This window comes from Helicoverpa zea, chromosome 20 (assembly GCF_022581195.2).
Source record: "Helicoverpa zea isolate HzStark_Cry1AcR chromosome 20, ilHelZeax1.1, whole genome shotgun sequence".
In the NCBI taxonomy this organism is placed as follows: Eukaryota; Metazoa; Arthropoda; class Insecta; order Lepidoptera; family Noctuidae; genus Helicoverpa; species Helicoverpa zea.
In genome coordinates, this window is record NC_061471.1 from 4676577 (window position 1) to 4696505 (window position 19929).

Here is a 19929-nt window from a genome sequence, read left to right on the forward strand (position 1 = left end):
ATAATTCCGGTAAGATTACTTGCCTACTCGATATGACCCTCTATATACAATAAAAAAAAAAATCAAAAAAAAATATTATATGATTTAACAAGCAACTACAAGATTTTTTTTTTATTCTTTTGATTTTTTTTTTATTTTATAAAAAAAATTTGCTATATACAGATATTGATGGTTAAATAGTAGTAAGATTATATGTGTGATGGTTTCGGGCTCTCAACTGAAAGAATTTGACCAAGTCAGCGATAATTTCCTTCATCGTTAAGCAATATGACGTCATACTTAAAGCAAAGTTAAACACATACTTTTACAAAGTACATTACATACAAAAGTATCTACTGACTTGCCCGGATTCGAACTTGTAACCCTCACAATGAGATGCTATACTTTTGCAGGGCCAACCTCCAACAAGCAATACCTACTTACACCAAGTTTCACTGCCGGCTTACAATGATAGTAATGGTAGCCTAAATTGTTTAGTGGATAACATGATCCTCAGATATGAGTGCGGTGGTGGTGGCTGTTGGGTAACAGTTCTCAGGCCTGTTACGGCGGCGTCACAGCGCCACTACCAGTTTCGTGGCCGAACCTACGAACCGCGCGCGTGCATTCACCGCTGTCGAATCTGTTGACGAAATTTTAGCAACACTCCGTAGCCTACTATTTCGCATAAACAAAGTCTGTAAAGCAATCGACCTGCTAAAGGTAGTTAAAATACGACGTTGCGATAAGTGTTAAATTGTGCCTTAGTGTGACCGTTTGATTGAAACTGCTGTATTTAAGTAAGCATACTTTTTGGGTACCATTAATGTTGAGTTATTATCTGTTTTTCTTAAGCATAGTCTTATGCCTTTGGGAAATGAAATGTCATATCTAACATATGTACGAAATTGATATTTTTCAGATAGGATAATATTTCTTATTTCAATAAGAAGGATATTGTAAATTGTATGCGGTCTCATGAAAACAATATTTCTAATTATTAACTAACGTAAACCTAATTCATGTTCAGCAGCTTCTAGCTATCAAAGTATTTTTCTGTAACGATGCAATCGCTGACCTAATTTAACTAAGCAATAATATAGGAGGAACGTGACAAAAATAAATAAACACCTGGCGTCGACAATGTAATCTAGGTGTATCTAATGTAAATTCCGGGTGATATGATAAATATTACAGGGGGTACCTAATAATTAACAGCAATTGTCTATGTACCTAATTGCATAGTAACTATGTCCGTACCTCGTACCGTACTCCGGTATAGTCGGGTAACTTTGTACCAGTGCCTATGTGGCTAACTTCATGATTGTTTGGGTTTTATTAAAACTTATCAATGTTGTAGTTTGACTTTAATACCTAGGTGGTAAGAAAAATTGGTGATAGGTAAATAGGTCCGAATAGCTAGCCAAGATATATTGTTATTACAAAAACTTGTATCGTGCCAGACAAACTTTAAAATCTATTCAAATTACAAAACTAGAGGGTTTTCCGAGATTTTGTCTGTTTGCAATTTGTTTAGGTCTAGATAAAACCTAATCGTGGTCAAAATTCCTCACAAGACTTTTTCAACAAATCCAAACACAGCTATGATATGATGTTCTATCATGAAGTTTCAGTTTATATGTTGAGTTTGACAATACCACATTCTTGTATTGGCATCAAAACTTCATATATCTGCTAATTTCCATGATGCTACGATCCTTGGAAGTTAGTTCGTTACCTGAGATTCGATAACATAGTTACGTACATTGCGACCTAATAGTGTGTTAAGAATATAGACCATATCTTCCTGAAAAGATCCTACATCAAAAAAGGCATTACTTTTGCTCAAGATTGCAGTCGAGATGCTCTTGGGCTTTATGAAACCGCATAAACCATTGCGAAGTCTACCTATACCTATCTAGTAGTAACAGGGTCCTAAAAAGTAAATAAATCAACAATACCTCATTATTCCTTATACTGTTTTACTAGCCAAATGGTTCCTCACCTCTACTTTATTAGTATCTACGTAGTAAGCGTATCGTGGTTATTTATTAGCCAGGAACCCTGCGATGGTGTTAGATAATATGTATTGTGATAGCATCACTCGCTATCTCAGGGAAGCCGCCGCCGCGGAACGAACTACGTGCTAACAAGCACGCACGTCACGATCTAGGCATTAAGTTAATGCTTAGTTTTAAAAACGTATTTTTTAACTAGCAATTTTGGATAGGGAAGGAAACGGATATCCAATTATAGAGAGACGAAAATTTCTAGGTTTTCCTAGTCCCGGAAAGTATCTTAAGAGATTGATGATGATGTGCCCCTAGCCGATTATTGGCTACGGCGGCTATTTCATGTTAGGAGATTAGCCAACTGCGTAGGACATAATATAGTGCACAAGCATTTGCGCAGACACAGGTGCAGTCACTATTCCTTCACTCTAATAAGATTTTTTCCTTGTGAACTCGTGAATTTTATGAAAACAAGCGTGTAAGTTCATGAAAGGGTAAGGGACATCCAAATAAACATTCTAATTTCTAACTTTAGCAGATTCCTGAGATTTTTGGAAGCCTGAACTAGATTCATCTAACTTTGTTTAGTCTTCGTTGAGTTTAGCGCTTAGCAAAAAGTTTGTATTACAAAAAAAAATATGTTGCGAAGTTTCTCTACCCTGTCTCGTCTAGTGTTCGGTCACGCCCGCAATATTGTTCACTTCCTATATTTAGGGATGTTGTACCAGCGTGCCCGGTGACGTAACTTGTAACTGCCTCTGAAACAGCCAGGTACACACACTGGCGAAGCGTTGTGTAACTCTGTTCCGGGGTTCTAATCTTATTTAAATGTATTATTGCCACCATGTTGTTTTTATCTCATTATGTAATAGGATTTTGCTAGCTATTCCACTCCGTTTGAAAGATACTGATTTCACAGGAAAAGGGAAAAGTCTACATATATAAGGCTAAATTGCAGTTCCACAATTTATGTTGATGAATTTATTTGCATTTTTTGGCAAAAAGCCAGCACTCGATGTCGTTGATGTCTTTTCTATGAGCGTTTTGCATTCCATTAAAAATAATATGTATTTAATTTTATAATTTGTTTTGCTACGAGTAATAGTTTAGCTAAGTATAATATTAAAACACATAGGAAGTGGTAAGGGGTGGGCGTTTTGGGGGCTGTCTTTTGTAAAATTTTTTTTTCGAAAAGTGCTGTTTTGCAGCCAAGTTTGAATAAATGAGTCTTGTTTTTTTTTTTTTTTTTTGTTTTGATTATTTAATTTATGTATATTGAATAGTATAATAATTTGCATTCATTGCAAATAACACAATTATACGTAAGTTATTTGTAACGCAGCGCACAGTGCAATCATACATTCACTACTCCATTCATGTTAAGATTGCTATTAAGATAAACACGTCATATGAATTAGCATACATCAATATCGTTGTTGCAGAATGCCTCCTATAAATAAATAAATTAGAAGTAGAATATTAAAGTAGCCGACGACGAGTGCAGCCGGCATGCATCGAACATACGGTTAGACTCGATCATCCATATCGTAATTATTATGAGACATTCGATTGTAGTTCATATAATCATATCGATAGTAAGGTACAGTGACTAGATAATACTAGTGTATCTAGTTCCTAGTTATGAACCTGTCGGCTTCGAGAAGCGCCGGGCGACGGTGGGTAGTGAGTGGTGAGTGAAAGTGTCGGTTGAATAATATCGAGAGCGTCGCGCTCGGCTCGCGTCGAACCAGGCTCGCGACTCGACACTGGGCGAGAGTAGTGGAGCATGCAGCCATACCACACACGTGCATTATAGATGACATTTTATACAAGATTATTAAAGGAAACTTTTGGTTGAGGTGGTCAGATAGGCACTTGCTTCTTGTAAAACACTGGTACTCAGCTGAATCCGGATAGACTGGATGCCAACCCCAACATAGCTGGGAAAAGGCTCGGGAGACGATGATGATTAAAGGGAACTTTTGTAGAAGATTATAAGGACGCCACACATTTGAAGACATATAATACCTATATCTGATTTGAGTATTTTAGGAGTTAGAGACCATTTATCTTACTTAATCCTTAGGGTAAATGGTATTTGGTATTATTTTTTCTTTTGCTGAGGATTGCCTAAATCACTCAATGCTCTCTACAGACGCAACTAGAAAAAAAAATGAATTGTGGATTAAGATGCTATTTTATTTGCTTAACTTCAGTAGGCTGATTACCAAAAGTTTCTTCAGCTAGACTTATCGAAGCGGCAAATAGAGTAATTTCATCATTAACTTTGCATTAGTTTAATGATCTCTGCTTCTTGAACTTGCATCATTTGGTTATCATTCATCAGATATTCTCACAGACAGGTACTCAAGGTCACGTTATGTTCATAGCAATACAATAATAAGGTTGCACTTTAAACTGGATGTCCCGGCTGTCTTTGAATATCTTTGTCAGTCGTTACGGGTAGTCAGAAGCCAGTAAGTCTAACAACCAGTCTTACTAACGGGTATTGGGTGGCCCGGGTAACTGGGTTGAGGACGACAGATAGGCAGTCGCTCCTTGTAAAACATTGGTACTCAGCTGCATCAAATGCAAATGCAAAAGTAGTGGCAATTAGAATTGTTTACAGAGACACAGGCACAGACACGTTAGGCTCTGAACTAATTAATACAAAATTTGCATTCATTTGTCCACGGGTCTAACAGAACATTAATTTATTTTCAGATAAAAGAAGGCTGAAAACTCATTACAGTCGACTAACTAAACATAAGTGTAATGCCTCGATAGGCTATAAGCAGTGACTGGGAGTGGGACTCCATATCAAGTGTTAGTATAAAGTGACGTATAGTGTATGAAAATGCGCGTGCGGTGGTGGCGCGCCGTGGTGCTCTGCGCGTGCGCGCTGGTGGTGCGCAGTGACGCGCTGCCGCCCGCCACCCTGGGGGATGTCGTCGCTAATGCTGCCACCAGCCTCAACTCTATGAAGGTAAATATATATTTAATGCATAATCTCTTAATACTATATGGTTTCTCTAATATACTACCTAATTTTGATCACGTTACAATGATATGCTTTGATATTGGGCAATAAAGAAGAAGGGCGTAGTGGGGACAAAATGAAGCAAAACTTTTCTTTTAAGCACTTAGGTGTTCAAGAAAGTACATAGTGTAATAGGTACTAGAGAAGAATAGAAATATAAGAAATATGTTACGTGGTGGTCTCCAGATAGACAATTTGAAACCCTGTTTTACTGCCGATGAAAGTCGTTAAACATAAAAAAAAACACGTTTCATCACGAAGAATATGTAATTTTGACTACCTAACTAATTACCTAGCCACTTGCACCTATCGTTTGAGCCAAGTATAATAGGATTTATCAAACTTATATATGGTATAGGATAGGAAGCTATCCGCTGATGAAACATTTGTTTGATATTTTGAGGTATAAAATGGAATTTACGTATACCTTAAAAAGGGGACAATTGTAAAACATTGCAAATGTTATCTGATCCTCAACACATTGCTCGCTAGAATTTATAGCCGACTGCACACAGTGAACGTAAGATCATATTATTTTGTATCTTGAGATGTTGCCTAATATGGCCTCCGAAGACCTTTTGAGATATCGAAGATGGACAACTCGATTACTTATAAAGATAATTACTGTTTATTTTTAAATATGTTTAATTTAACAATATTGATGATGACACTGAAGTTTTTGGTTGGCCTTTATTGCTTTATCCACTTTATTGCCTGTCCACCTTGAGCTACTGGAGTGCCGAATTTGCGTACCATGTCCATATGAGGAGAGGCCTTAGTACGGGGTTGATACTAAAAATACACCATTGTTTTGTATTACGGAAACTGTGGGCTGTCACTCTCTCACAGCGTAGGTACATAGGCACATCAGAGAGATTTTGCCAAGCTGTAAACTCACGCTCAACCATTAGAAAGAAGTTGTAGCGTTTTGAATAGCGAAGATCGTTATGGTTAATTTAAAACTGATTTTCGAAACCGAATCAGCTCGAATTGACAAAAAACTTTTATATTACCTATGCTGCAAGGAGAAGGCTGAGGTTGCTGTAATAAGGAAATTCATATGCATTTTTTTTAATTTCCAGCCGAAAAACATGTGCCTTACTCGGTTACTTAGAAAGGCACTTATTGTTTCCCGGTCACCATTTACCTTGAACATACCGACTGAACCACAGAGCCGCGGTTTTGGTTTGAATAGGCTTTGTTCACGGCAGTTGACATCGTAAACTGTAACTTGACATGTTACGACACAAAGTCTCATCTTATGGAGTAATTTCCACAAAGGTTTACGTGTTCAACCTTGCTCTGTATTAGAGTAGATGGATATTTTTCAAACTATGCACGTTTAGTTACAACAATGGATTGCGCTATCATCCAGGGAATGTCCTAAACAACAAAATCAAAGGTGAAGCAATGACCAGTGCGCCGCATTCATACAGTCCACATTATGCTCTTCTTCGTGATGTAACACTTTAAAAAACAGTCCACGTTTCTGGAAATACAAACTTCTATAGTCAGTACTTTATGCCTTTATTTACCCAGTTCAATATGTAGTAGCAATGAGTAGTACTTTTGTATGTAGCTGCAATATATTGGCTTACTTTGCCAGCATTTTCTTTGTAATGACATCAAGCGCGTTGAAAATAATTGCACTGATACTCATTAGTAATTTTATGATGGATAGATTCTTACAATATCTAGGTAGGGTACATACCCTAGTGATGAAAGCAGATATTTACCTTACCCGGAAATCATTAGCTTCTGAGCGTTATTTAAAGTTTGTCAGGTAATTTCACGATTTACCGCAATCTGTAGTTAATCATACATCTGGAGTTTTCTGTAATACTATAGATAATGTGCATTCCACCCAGCTGGTTGCAATACATTTTAGGTTAATCTCTCCGCTCGTGCTCGATTACAGTTTTGATTCAAATCTTGAAGTGGGCAATTGCTTTGCTTCCTGGTCCTAATCGAATTTAGTGAAGAAGATTAGATGGTTGCTTTAGCTTCAGTGATGAGATCAGAGTCATGTGACCAGTCAACCAGTCATGTACCTACGGGAGAGCGCACTCTTGTTGTAAAGTTCAATCTAAGTAGTTGTAGGTGTTTGGCAATGTTTACATTGGGCAGGAACGTGCAAAACTTCACAATAAACTAACATAAAAAAATCTATGTTAGTGAAGCCAAAATGCACATATTTTTGGGAACTTGTACCTTCGAAAGTATGCATCACCATCGAGGTTGCAGGCAATAAAGCAATATTTTATGGATTCAATTACATGAAGGACTATAATCATTAACATACAATAAGTCATGTCGTTAAGAATCAATATATGGTTGACATTTTTGCAAGAGTACACCCTGGCCAACTTATCCACGATGCTTTATTGGATTATTATACAAAAGTCAATGGTCTCGGTCTTACCGAGCTCGCGGCCAGCCGGCAGTATTACATAACCCAGGTAACCTATACGGATTATGTAATTGACTTTAGTGATTAAAATTCATAATTTATTTGGTTTAAATCTGGTTTTTAGGTATATATTTATAGACTCGCGTTCACGCATTGTTTAATTTATTTTGCTTCTTTTTTACATACATAGTGCGTGACTGAGATTTATTTATTTTGATGATAGCTTAGAAAACACTTTAAATACGCAAAGCATTGCAGTTTATATTTCAGAATAAATGTACGGGAAATAAAATGCTACCCTGTATGGCGCAAGAGGGAAGGATGGCCTAAGTACATAAATATAATATTAGATAATATAATCGTTGTGCATGTCCCTAAAGTTACTGGTATGCAAGACTCCCCTTGACGTCTTGCATACCACTAACTTATGGTGTAAGTTACCTTGGGATTTTCATAATTACATACTCATTCAATTTAATCACAGTAATTCGCTTTACAAAAGCAGTCATAAAGAATTAATGTACATCGTCCATTAACACAGTCACTGGTCAAAATTGACGTCTACGAATTCTGCAACGATTGTCCATTCAATGAAGTGAGACCGCGACTGACATTTGCATATTGTGCAATACATTGTGGCTCAGCTTAATATTTAATGTTACAAAATATCAATAAGCAACCTTTTGGCTTTTTACATACCTATGTATACCTTTTGTCTGTTTCTGACATGTAAATTAAGGGCGCTCGTAGAAGAGTATAAAAATTGCATAATACTTATATTAAAATTTTAATCAAATCTATTGAGTTTCGGTGATTAGCATTGCTAAATAACATGATTCATGATTTTCATAATATCGATATTTATTATAATACTTACATATTAATATTCTATTATAGGATTTACGTTTATCTTACCTATAGAAAGTCTAGAGTGAGTCTTCAAGTTCTAGGTTCACTTTTCATTTAGGTACATTTTTTTAAAATACGATAAACATGCTTACAAACTTTGATAACTCTATTTTAATAATAACTGTTTTCTTAAATGATACGTGCGTAAGAGTAGGAAGGCTGTGAACTCACTGTTTTTGCAATGTAAACAACTTTACCGGAACATAATGAGAATGTCGAAACATGGGTATGGTCAAGTAAATCTTAAGACACGTTGATTCCGTTGCCTGCGAAATACATAGTTTATGTAGTATTTAGAGCGTAGTTGGCGGCCACCTGACGCGGCCATGACAGTCTGCCATCTTTCCAATATTCAAAAATTAAACGCACAAACTGAAAGGAAAACCGACAGCGTGTAAACATCAAGTATGGTAGATATGAGCCATGATTGTGTACAGGAAACACTTGGAAGTTCCTGTTGCTGGGTATTTTTATTTTTTATTACTTAATGCGCCAGCTGCGTTGCATAATTAATTGCTCACATGGCATTATGATATTTATTAAAGGTGCCCAATTATGTACATTGTCTTGCGTGTACAACAGCTTGAAGTGGGCTTGTTGTTCTCCAGTTTTGACTGCGTTGATCAATTAGGTCCTTGCGTGTGGTCTCTCTTTAGCTAAAGTGTCAATGCGCACTTACAAGTAAACTTAAATTGGTTTCATAAGTTCACGCTATGTTTAAGTGCACGAGACAGTGTGAAAATTACAGTTTTATTCATTCGTAACAGTTGGACTTGTTTAACTGTTATAATGGTCAATTTGTAGACACGAACCTTAACTATTGTTTACAAAATAGATATGTACAGTTTAAAGTCTATCATTATTATCGTTAAAGACGCACTGTCTTTGCGTTAATGAATTAATAAGCGTTGATAGCCAAAGGGATATAAAGTTTTTTCCCTTCTTCATATCTATCTATTTCAATTTATATCTCCTGTCTGAATTGTTTTTCTAAGCATATTGTTATCGCTAGGTGACGGGGGCGTGGCGGCGCCTGTCGAGCACGGTCAGCGAGTCCGTCGGACTGAAGCACGCCCTGCGCCGGCTACAGGCGGTGCCAGCGCGTGCGGCGCGGCTCGTGCACGCTCTCGTAGACCGCATGCGCGTCGGCGGCGGTCCCTTGGTGTTCACCCAGCTCGGAGCCCTGCGCGGACGCAAGCTCGTCACCAGAACTACTGCACAGACTCCCTATTACAGCTTTAAGGGTATCAGGTAACAAACGAAATATCGAAATTCAAATAGAGGTATATGTGCAACCAGCAAGTTGCACTCAGAGACTGATCTACCGTCGTTGTATCCCCAAATGATCTCTCAACCATAGCGGATGGATGCGCTTATTCATATTTGTTTATTGCGTACATAATATAAAAAAAATACGCAATTATGGACCCCGATGGGCACAGCAAGGTTGTATATTTAATAAACATACAACATATAGCTTTTTTCGCATTTCACTGGCACTTTTTGGGACTTAGGCGGAACCACGCTATTTGCTTAGAAACCGGCCACATATGTTGACCCCAAAAAAAAACTTATCCTTTTTCCTCATTATTTTAAACAACGAAAGGTACGCCCAGCCACCGCGAGGTTCACTTAGATTCCGGCCGCCAGCACCCCTGGAGCCTTGGTCAGGAGTACGAGATGCTTTGGAGGAAGGCGCCGTGTGCCCTCATCGGTTCATGCTGTTCGACACCTACAAGGGAGACGAGGACTGTCTCTTCCTCAATGTGTATACGCCAGCACTTCCTGATAAGATGTCCGGGTAAGGCCACGTAACATGGTGCACATAAATCATATACAGACTTGACAAGTCTTTGGTACGTCTATTTAGCACACAGAGCTTATACCACAATTTAAATATATTTTGTTACTTACATCCTCCTATTAGGTAATAACCATGGAGTACAGTTTTATGAAAATGTATGGTCATTCTTTTGTTTTGTTCAAGAAAAACTCAGGTGGTTTTCTCAGGTGGCTTTAAACGGTGTCGTATGACGACCAATGGTAGATAGTTTAAAGGAATAAATAAAAAATATTATTGAAATGATGTGAGTGGTTTCCCCGAACGTCATCATCATCTTCCGACTTTCGCTGACTAATGGACGTCCGGTGCGAGACTACCGGAGATTGAATCATCTGTATCTCGCGGAGACAGTTGCAAACACCTGCAAATGACGTTTCAATACTAGAAATAGGTATCATGTTGGTCGTCATCAATTACAGTAGATCTCCCTACTTTTTACTATTACGTTGGTTAACAACGGGTTTGCCCCACGGAACAGAAAACTGAGGGTTTGCCTTTGGGTCCTTAGTCACCGAAACGTCAAAATTTTCCAACTAACTAATGAATTTGTTTAACTGTATCTGGGTAATTATTTATTTTCTAAAATACTTAAAGATAAATTTTCAATCAATCACTTTTAACAACATGTTGGTTTACTTTTGATTGAAAAAAATATATTGTCATAATTAATAATTATTTAGGTTATTCTTACTGAAATGATGATGATGGATGAGCACCCACACGTGGCGACTGGTTTTCCTTTTGTTTTCTTATTTATTCACTGGTATCTGATGAATTTTCTATTTTTTATTTTTCGTCAGGTACAATCCCAAGTTAGCGGTGATGGTTTGGATCCACGGTGGTGCTTTCGCCATGGGCTCCGGCAACGCGTTCCTCTACGGTCCCGACCACCTCGTCGGCGCAGGAGTCGTGCTGGTCACGCTCAACTACAGGCTCGGCGCGCTTGGCTTCCTCAGCTTAGAAAATGATGAAGTCTCTGGGAATATGGGTCTTAAGGTATTATTTTTGTAGCAACTGTAATTAAAATACCATTTTCTGTGGCAAGCTCTGGTAAATAGGTAAAGAAGTTTTTAAGACTTAATAATGTCTAGATTAAGTGTACTCTAACGGCCAATTTCTTCATCAAAAGTTAAAGTTAAAGTAATGTCTAAAGTAAAAGTAACGGTCAAATACGTTTTTTCAAGGCTAAAGTGACAGCAAAATTAATAGAAAAATTGAATTTGACCGTTACTTTTACTTTAGACATTACTTTGACTTTTACTTTGGCTTTAACTTTTGATGAAGAAACTGGCTGTAAGTATTAAATGTGTTTGTGTGACAGGTTGACACAGTGTATCTATTTCTCATTGCCCAATTAATGTGACAATAAAAAGATTTCTTCTAACAATTGCACTCATAGGCTAGAAATTAGCAGTTTATTGTTTCATTATTTTTCACAACCGCTTTACTAACGGCTTCGTAGTTGTTTATGTAATTTTTGCGCAAGTATTTACTGCGAGTGCTTTGTAAATGCGTATACCTACTCGCATTGATAGTGGCAAATATGCTTCAAAATACCTGGTCGTACTTGTAACAACATAATTAAATCTCTGTAACATATTAATATCATAATGGTCTTGTATTAACAATGTTTCGCAACTCTCGGTCATGGTTTAAAAATTACGGCCAAGTTCGCAACATTTTTGACGCAAGATTGGTACTCCATCTATTAAAAAACATTGGGTACAAAAATATGTGCATAGAAATGAAGCCATCACCAAGAGGGGGCAGAAGCAAATTATTGTTGATAAAGTCCTAATAATATTTATTAAATTCAATGTCAGTTTTCTTCATAACTACGTAAGTAATTAATAGCGCTTAAAGCGATATAAAACGTCTTAATGAACACAATTTGTCGGCGATAATTTGATGACTGAGTAGTTAGATTGATATCAAGATATTTTGACGATGTCGTCAGACCTTTGTCATGTAATGTGCGTGAAAGTGAATAAGCCCCAGAGGCTTTTGTATCAAGCCGGCGTTTAATTATCGAACATGCGTGCGGGTTGCGTGCATTAAGCGTGTATTTTACTTAACTAATAATAAATTATGTTTAAAGGACCAGGTGATGGCTCTAAAATGGGTGCGGGACAACATCGAGGCATTCGGCGGTGATCCGGGACGCGTCACCATCTTCGGCGAGTCGGCCGGCGCAGCCTCCGTGCATCTGCACATGTTATCACCGGCTTCTCAGGTTCGTTGATTACGTCATTCCAAAAAAAAAGAATTGGTGAAATCAAAATTATAGTACCCAAACTAATAAAATATGTAAATATCCAAAACTCGGCAATTGGGACGCGACGTCGTTAGGTGAAGTCGATTTCGATGATTACGTAAAGGCACGAGCCTGTTTATACGGATGCAGACTGCAGGTCCGATCCTTTACGTATGTTTGTATAAAAAACGAGGACGATGAGTCAAATAAGAATAAGTAAACAATGACGCATGTCTGGTTGCAGCTTTTATGTGTATCCTGTTATTGCGAACCCATGTAGGTTAGAAACGTCACTGTAGTTATCCCAAGTGCAAGTTGCATTATTGCATGACATGTAGTACGAGTACGAGGATACATAAATCATAACATTCTACGTTGAAGCAGTCATTAAAAATATTTATCCTTGTTTTAAAAGTCTACATACATAACAACACAGGAAAAGAAAACATCTGGTCAGTATGTCGGGAAAATCCAAGGCTTTTCTATATTGGTTCCTATTAGTTAGGTGCTATTATGTATGTGATTATTAGGAACGTCACAGAGTAAATAAACACATTTATTAAAATTTTTATGACAACGGACTTTAATCAGACTTTAATCAAGCTGCTTTTTTTTAGCTCTTTTCAGACAATATAAAATGATTTCTTCGTTCAATTCTAAAATCTGATTACCTGTAAACTTGTCCCCACGACAGGGATTATTCCACGCCGCCATAGCTCAGAGTGGCGTGGCGATCGCGCCGTGGGCGCTGGCGCAGGAGCCGCGCGCACGCGCCTTCGAGCTCGGCCGCGAGCTGGGCATCGACACCAACAATACTGCTGAGCTACTCGGTAAGTATGAATAGACGTTTAGGCGATCTGTCTAGCCTTTTTCCAACTATAGAATATAGAAAGCTAAAATTTTTCACTATAATAAAAGCTTTTGTATATCTACGTGTTCTAATGCTAAGAAAGGTTAAAGCAAAGAAACTGTTCTATTTTTTACGTATAAAATGCTATAATGGTTTAGTTAAGCTGTAGAATGTGCGACGATTTGAAAGCTTCTTGCTCATTCCTCAGTGCTGCACGGCACTGGTAGTAGATATTTTCACCTAAGCAATAGAGAATGATAAACTAGAATAACCCTCGTTATGTTCCCAGTTAAATATTATCAGGCCATTTTGACTATTATAACGTTGTTTGGCAGGTTACCTCCGTGCCACGCCGAGCGAGCTACTAGTAAAGGCAGGGGCTCGGCTGTCCAGCGCGCCAGGCAAGTCGGCGGACATGCAGAGCACCGTGGCGCTGCCCTTCCTGCCCACGCTGGAGCCCGAGGGCGGTGACGCCTTCCTCACGCGGCCGCCCACGGACACCCTGCCCGGCGCCGACGTGCCCTTCCTCACGGGCTACAACGCGCAGGAGGGCATTATACTGTTCCGACGTAAGTGGAACTGTACCTAGATATGAAAGTTTTACTTGTTTATCAGTGGAAGAGGTGATGGCAAGAAATAGCAGATCGTCGTCTTTAAAACACGGTCCACAATGGTTTTAAGTAGTGTAGTAACCCTAATTATTACTTCACACTAAATTCTTCTTTTATGTACGCCTTTATTAAGTACTGCCTTATATGCTACCCTTATGTTATCACTTATTTAGTCCCTTGACGTACTTTCCCTGTGTACCTCCCTCATATGCTCCTTATGTAGAAGGAAGCCGACCCAAACATGGTTGGGAAAAGGCTCGGAGGATGATGATGATGTACTATCACTACGTACTATGCACTAACTGTTATACTTGACTGGTTGTGAATGTATATGAATTTTCAGCCATATTGGATGGTTGTGGCCACATACCGCCGACGCCCTTTTTTGTCGATTGGATTCGCCCCTGTCGTTAAGGAGTAATTACTTCAAAACAAACATCCGCAAGTTGACCCGCTAATAACGTTACAGTTTATTGGGCTGTTAGCAGTCGTACCTACATACATACTTGATAATCAGAACTGTCTAGTTCCCAACCCAGTCTTACCAAGCAACCTGGCAACATGAATTTACTAGAATATTTTTCAGCTTCCAACAAAACAAAAGGAAGTAAGTATGGTAGCTGCTGCTCGTTTACCTATTGGTCCTGTACTAAAAAAAAAAGACCTATAGTAAAATGCTCTCGTGAAAATAATGGATCAGAGCATATCAGCGTGGCAAGATAGCTTAATGAGATAAGCAGCTGCAACATCCATTGCACCACTTTGAATCAAGGCAGAATTAAACGACTTTTCAATTAATGTCAATAATGATTGATGCGCAATCATATTTGATTACACAATGCACACGTTTCTGTTTACATTGTGGCCATAACTCTAAGTAGAAGAAATAACATGCATGTTGCACAAAATTCATTCTTTCTTATTCGGATATGCACATGTTGCTCAATTTTTGATAGGAGAGTCACGCCGGTGACGGATCTTAGCAATTAAGTGCTAATAGCTATGAAGGCGACTTAATAAATCCTTGGCGATATTTTGCAACTTAAGTGAGCGGAACTTGCTGCACATTGGGGCCCTTCACAAATGTTTAAACTTTTGCCTCGCTACATAAAACTGCTACAAACTTGGTTCAATGACCTTCTCAATCAGGCCTTTTAAACTATTCTACTACTAAGCTGTTTTCCACAGTTTTATCGTAACCACTTGAAGTAAGTCAATTCTTAGATAAAATCTGAACGTCGTAATAGATGTTTCATTGCGCCGTTATAGTAAGATAAACATTTCAAACAATGTTTGCCCACGTATTATTATGTCATGTCTATGGATCTCAGAACGAGTAAATCTCTAGTTCTGTACGAACCCAATTTCACTGTGACTCATACATTAGAAACGTTACGGGTTTCACAATTATGGTTACGACAGCATTTTCCCTAGAAAATTCGCTTGATCATCCAATAAGTGGGCTGTTGTAAACAAAATTTTCCTACTTGTTATCATTATTATTTAGGAATTGCGATGTTCAGTTGTCGCTGTACTAATTTATTATATCGTTGTTGACAAAATTAAATGTTAACTTAAATATAAGTCATTCAACACCGTCATCAGTCGTAGATCTACATCTTCAAAGGAAATGTCAAAAGTAGAACGCGAACGCTATTGACAAAAGCCAATTAACATTGATATAATTGAGTGAAAAGAGTTACTTGTTCCGATTATATAAGCTGTTACGTTACATAATGTCTAACTGCGTTCAAAGAAAACCGCCAACGAGCATGCGCCCGCGCCGGCCGCAGTTCAACCGAGTCGTTACTCGTATTTACATAATAAAATAACACATGCGATCATGTCCATACTGTGCCACTTTCTGACACGGTTGACACTAACATTTAACTGTAGGTAATATATCCTTCTTACCGAGAAGTGGCTTGAAGAATTATATAAAAAATAAGTACGAGTAGGTACTAAGTACTTAAGTATACTTACACTTTTGTGAGCATCAACGATATTTTGGTATGTGGGCAGATGCACAAGCCTGATTTTTACATTTGTGAATTGCGTTGAATACGTTTTGCGCATTAGGCTACCGACTGAGCATTTTTAATTCCATTTAGATGAAATTGATTAAGTAAAGAAGAAGATCAAGGTAACGGTGGAAATGACATTACTAAGTAGTATTATGTGGTTAAGTCTCAATGTCAAATGGGAGTCATTCAAGGAAACTCAATTTTGAAATCGGAGATTCCGTTAAATCGTAATAAGTAAACACTAAAAGGAAAACCTTGTATTGCATTATCACACATCAAATTTTATCTGATTGATGTCATTGATACCTACGTCTGCAGTTTATAAACAATGAAATTCTATTATCGAGGCCTAATATCTTTTATAAATATATGCCACGCTGTGAAGAACACAGCTCCACTGAACTTTTGCGAATAGCATGCTAGTAAATAAACTCACGCATAAGAATGACACATGCAGCAATCGCATAGAGGTGCATAATTTTCCTTATGTGACGATTTATTTGGAGACTTACTTGGACTTACTTACACTTGGAGAGGCCTATGTCCAGCAGTGTACTGCGATAGGCTGATGATGATGATGATGACGATTTATTTTAGTCTAACTATAGCCATAACCATAGCCAACCATAGTCATATGAACTTAGGAATAAAAACAAAACATGCTCGATTGTTGTATGCCTTAAAAAGATAAGTGTATAATGTACCACAATCAAAGCAATTCTAATATCAGCTAAGTTCATACACATTTTAGTCTTCAATTCCTCTCTCTCTTTTATGACCTCAGTTTTCTTGAATTAAATTATGGTGGGTGATGATTGCAGGACTCCAACGGTACCCGAAGTTGTTGAGCGAGTTGGAGCACGAGTTCCGTCGCGTGGTGCCGCCCGAGCTGCAGGGGCATAACGACACGCTCACTGACAAGATATCAGACTCCATCCGAGCGTTCTATTTCCAACAGCGACCCATCGAGAACAGGAATATTGACAGCCTTATCGATGTAAGTAATTCTCTACAATTATTTGCTTCAATTCGATTTGTGCTTGTTGTCATTCTTTCAAAACTTAGGCCTAACTAGTTTCATCTAAGTATCTAGAAGGTACTTAATACGACTTGCATCATTCATTTAACAGTCCAGTTTTGCTTGTCATTTTTCTCATGAATGGTTTTCTCCTCAGTTATTCACAGATGTAATGTTCCTGCGGCCAGTTTTAGAGACGGTACGCCAGCAAGTTGAGAGCAATCGTACAAGCCCCACGTACTTGTATCGGTTTTCCTTTGACGGAGCACTGGGACTGTTCAAACGCATGCTGGGTATCACACACCCTGGAGCCTGCCATGGAGACGAAATGGGCTACCTGTTCTACTTCTCAAGGCTAAACTACAGACTGGACGACGATTCTCCAGAGCTTGCAGTTTCTCGGCGCATGGTACAAATGTGGACGAACTTTGCCAAAACCGGGTAAGTGATAAAATAGCATTTGTCATAAAATGCATGTAGGTACTTACAGTAGTCGTAAAATTATTGTACAACATAGTTGCTTTTCTGTCGTAAAAAGTTTCCTAGACCATTGCATTTCTAAATTTTACAATTCTGACTTTCAAATGGGCCATGAAACTGCGTCCAGTGTTCAGTGCATAGCAAAAACTTATCTACTGATACAACACGTTACGTGTACATTTGCTGACACGCTGCGATTAGCTTTATCTTTGGATTACTTGTTATTTGCTAATTCGATATAAACATAATGATTGATTGTTTCAATCTGTGTACCGTGCACTAATACCTACCTACTTATATTGATTTGTTGTGATTTTACAAAAACCAGGAATCTTAAGAGCACTTTTTAAAATGACTTGTTAATGACAAGAGATTTCACTTCACGATACAAATAAATGAATAATTGCACTGACAGAAGTCTAAGCTCATTATATTACAACATATATCGGTTCGCTTTAATATGTTACAGAAACCCGACGCCTGATGTGGACTACGAGTCTGTGGTCAACTTCAAATGGCCGCAAGTCAACAACACGGAACACATAAGTTACCTCGACATCAGCGGTAACTTCACCGTGCAAACCGACCCTGAAGCGAAGAGAGTCAAGTTCTGGAACTGGCTTTATGACAACTATTCTACAAAACGGAATGCAGTGACCAACAGTTCCACTGCCGTTACCGAGTAACAAAGTACAATTTTGTGATAAGTGAATCAAGGTTTCAAATGAAGTCAGACATTATTTCTGCCAGTGGAACTGTAGAATACTTTAACTAATATAGAGTGCCAAAATATGAGAACAAACTTTTCAGTGACCCCGTAGGCGAGTGATCTCAGAAAGAAGCAGCGAATACTGACAACTCAAATACTGAGGCTACATTAAACAAATGAACATCGTTAAATAGTGAAATGTGTTTGTTTCATAGTGCTATTGGTGAACTGTTTTCTGTGAAGGCTTGTTCCAATTCCGAAGATGGAAGTGGAAACTTAGCTTCTTGACTGCGATCTGGCTAGCTAGCTGGCTCGTAACCGCGATGTAGGGTAAAGGCGGGATAGATGCCCCACTTTTTGAAATATGCTTATAATTTAATAAATATTGGTTCTACATTAATAACACCTATGAATGTAACTAGTTTAATCCTTTATGTTTATTTGTGATTTGTCTTTTTGGACCTATATACTACACGTTTTGCAGATTTTAGCTTTTTGTAGACCTCAATTTTTGGGGATAGATGCCTACCCCTATGGATAGTTGCCCCACCTTGAAAATACTAGCAAGGATAGATGCCTACGGTGCGGGATAGATGCCCTTCATACTGTTTAAGTATATTATATTAATAATATTTTTTGACTTTAATTTATTTGAAATGAAAAGTATTTTGCAGTTTTTAAAATCTTTTTATATTCATTATCAGATTAATTAAAATGAACACAATAAAATTCTAAAAGTATTTGTTCAACAAAGATAATGTATTTTATATTTTAAACCCTTATTATAAAATATTAATTATTTAGTTTCAACACGCAAAATCATAAAAAAACATTCTTTCTTAAAAACTAAAATAACACAATATACTTAGCATCATAATATTGAACCGGACAGTGCTTTAAGTTTTCCACATCTCGAGCAAAAATTTCTGAAAACCAGCACTGACACATTACACATTGAATCCAGTCGGATTTAGACTTTGTTTGTTCATAGTTTTCAAAGCATTCTATGCAGTTATTTTTATTTGTATCTTTAGGCTCATCCTATCCGTCTATTATAGTCTTCTTTACCGGCAAACCTTTAGTTTTCTTTTCCTTAACTTTGTTCTTAGGCGAATTGTCTTCATCTTCACTGTTTGAACTGTAAATCATTCGTAATCAATAAAAAGTGTAAATACATAAACACATGAAAAATATAAAAAATATATATTCAAAGCACTTAAATTACATTCAGGGTACACGTGGTGTATGGAGGGATAGATGCCCCTAGGGGCACCTATACCCTAAAAAATCAGGGCAACTATCCTTTTTGACGGGGTTAGATGCCCTAGTATTTTTTTAAATAAATAAATACAATAGAGCAACTATTTACATCAAAATGTATACTTCATGAAACAATATACATACGTAATAAAAAATTTGATGGAATTAATATCTACTCATAAAGTTACACAACAGTAAATACTCACCTTTAAAAATTTTACGCTCGCTGTAAGTTCGCCGCGGAGATGAATTCACATACGAGCGAAACGCGACCTCACCCCTCGACGGCGGGTGGCTAATTTAGGTGCGGGGTGCTTGTGGCTTCTAGTTAAACGGTTGTTTCTTAATCGCGAGCATGGGAAGTTAGGTTTTTTAAAAATGGGGCATCTATCCCACTGCGGCATCTATCCCGCCTTTACCCTAAATAATAAATTGTTAAGTGTTTTTATAACTGTCCGTTTTATATTTTTAAGATGTCTTAACTCATGCTAAGTAATTACATTTATGAAATAAATCGGTATGTAAGATAT

The 19929-nt window shown here is 37.7% G+C and overlaps 1 protein-coding gene across 1 annotated transcript; it reads left to right on the forward strand.

Moving 5' to 3' along the window:
- Nucleotides 1-585: 585 nt before the first annotated feature.
- LOC124640376 (venom carboxylesterase-6) lies at nucleotides 586-19928 on the forward strand. The gene is made up of 12 exons (XM_047178121.1): nucleotides 586-779; nucleotides 4716-4977; nucleotides 9363-9601; nucleotides 9957-10151; nucleotides 10994-11189; nucleotides 12292-12426; nucleotides 13142-13277; nucleotides 13633-13866; nucleotides 16754-16929; nucleotides 17108-17391; nucleotides 17900-18465; nucleotides 19821-19928. The coding sequence occupies exons 2-11, from the start codon at nucleotides 4843-4845 to the stop codon at nucleotides 18114-18116; spliced, it is 1947 nt and encodes a 648-aa protein (XP_047034077.1). The 5' UTR covers nucleotides 586-779; nucleotides 4716-4842; the 3' UTR covers nucleotides 18117-18465; nucleotides 19821-19928.
- Nucleotide 19929: the final 1 nt, after the last annotated feature.